This window comes from Leptonychotes weddellii, chromosome X, assembly GCF_054177405.1.
Source record: "Leptonychotes weddellii isolate Sample4059 chromosome X, ASM5417740v2, whole genome shotgun sequence".
In the NCBI taxonomy this organism is placed as follows: domain Eukaryota; kingdom Metazoa; phylum Chordata; class Mammalia; order Carnivora; family Phocidae; genus Leptonychotes; species Leptonychotes weddellii.
This window is the reverse complement of record NC_138385.1, coordinates 13,383,216-13,384,725: the sequence shown is the minus strand read 5'-3', so window position 1 is coordinate 13,384,725 and position 1,510 is coordinate 13,383,216. Positions and strand designations below refer to the sequence as shown.

At 44.8% G+C, this 1,510-nt stretch overlaps 1 protein-coding gene across 1 annotated transcript in view; it reads left to right on the top strand.

The window, feature by feature from the left end:
* ADGRG4 (adhesion G protein-coupled receptor G4) overlaps window positions 1–691 on the top strand; it is a 91,937-nt gene extending 91,246 nt beyond the window's left edge. Inside the window, 1 exon segment of the mRNA XM_081809303.1 lies at window positions 632–691. Within this exon segment, the coding sequence (XP_081665429.1) occupies window positions 632–691 (60 nt within the window).
* The last annotated feature ends 819 nt before the right edge of the window (window positions 692–1,510 follow it).

Here is a 1,510-nt window from a genome sequence, read left to right as displayed (position 1 = left end):
GATCTTAAGGGAAAGGCTCTCAGCTTTTCCCCATTGAGGATGAACTTCTGGGACTTCATCAAGATAAAAAGCTTCTGCACAGCAAAGGAAACAGTCAACAAAACAAAGAGGCAATGCACAGAATGGGAGAAGATATTTGCAAATGACGCTGTGTGGCCTTCTTAATCCTCTCCCAAATATTGCTACTGAGCCTTCCCAGCCAGGCAGGTTGCTCACATATGGCCTTGGGTAGCAAGAAATAAAGAGATAAACACTTTGGAAGGATACACAAGCAACTGGTATCAGTGGTTGCCTTCAGGAAGGGGAACTGGGTATCTGGGAAGAAGGGAGATTGACTTTTCGCCCTATGCCTCTTGATATCTTTTGAATATTTTACTGAGAGAATATATTGCTCTTTAGGCAATAAATGGGGGATTGGACCTTTCCAATGAGAAAGAGCTGGCTTCAAATCCCAGCTTTGTCACTTCTTAGAGTTGAGACCCAGGGAAATAACAGTAATAGTACGTTCGTTATAGAGTTCAAGTGAGACTTACATGAAGGCTACACATTTTCAAGCACAGTGAAACACAGTACATCTTAACCCCTTTCTCTTTATAACCCACTAACCCTCTTACCTCTGATCCCCTTGTAGCGCACCGACCGTATTTGCCCCATTAAAGCTACCACCTTGGATCCTGTAAGCAAGAGTTAATGCTGACTACTAAATGGACCAGAGCACTGGTGCCGGTCACTGGTATGAAGCTCATAGACTCCCCTCCGCCCCCTCTACCATCTGAGGTAACATAAAAAAACGTAGGCAGGCCCTTAGGCCCCTGGATACCTGCCTCAGAGTCAATCCCCTTGCCTACGAAATTTTGCTCTTGAGGTAATCCCACAACCATCGTTTTCCATAGGTCTGTATGTGTACTTTTTTTTGTAGGGGAAGGTGAGTGTGTGAGTGTGTGTGCATGCATGCATGCGTGTGTGCGTGTGTGCGTGTGTGTGTGTGTGTGTATGTGTGAGAGGACTAACAGAATGAACAAACTGTGTCTTGAATGTTGGAAAATGTCTTAGAACTGACAATATTGTCACCTTCATTCAAAAAACAAATTTAGGGACAGGACTTGGGTATAATTAGCAAATCTACAAATATATACATTCTGCAAATGCTTTGACTTGGGGGATCATTTTGGCTGCGAAAATGCCCATGACTGTTCTGCTCCTGCTGGAGCGATGAATGTACAGCTGTCTCTAATGACCTGATGTGCTGTCAAGAACAAAAACATTTTGGGCACCTGGGTGGCTCAGTCGGTTGGGCGACTGCCTTCGGCTCAGGTCATGATCCTGGAGTCCCGGGATCGAGTCCCGCATCGGGCTCCCTGCTCGGCGGGGAGTCTGCTTCTCCCTCTGACCCTCCCCCCTCTCATGTACTCTCTCTCTCTCTCTCTCATTCTCACTCTCTCAAATAAATAAATAAATCTTTAAAAAAAAAAGAACAAAAACATTTTATAGAAAAGTTCATGATTCCTGT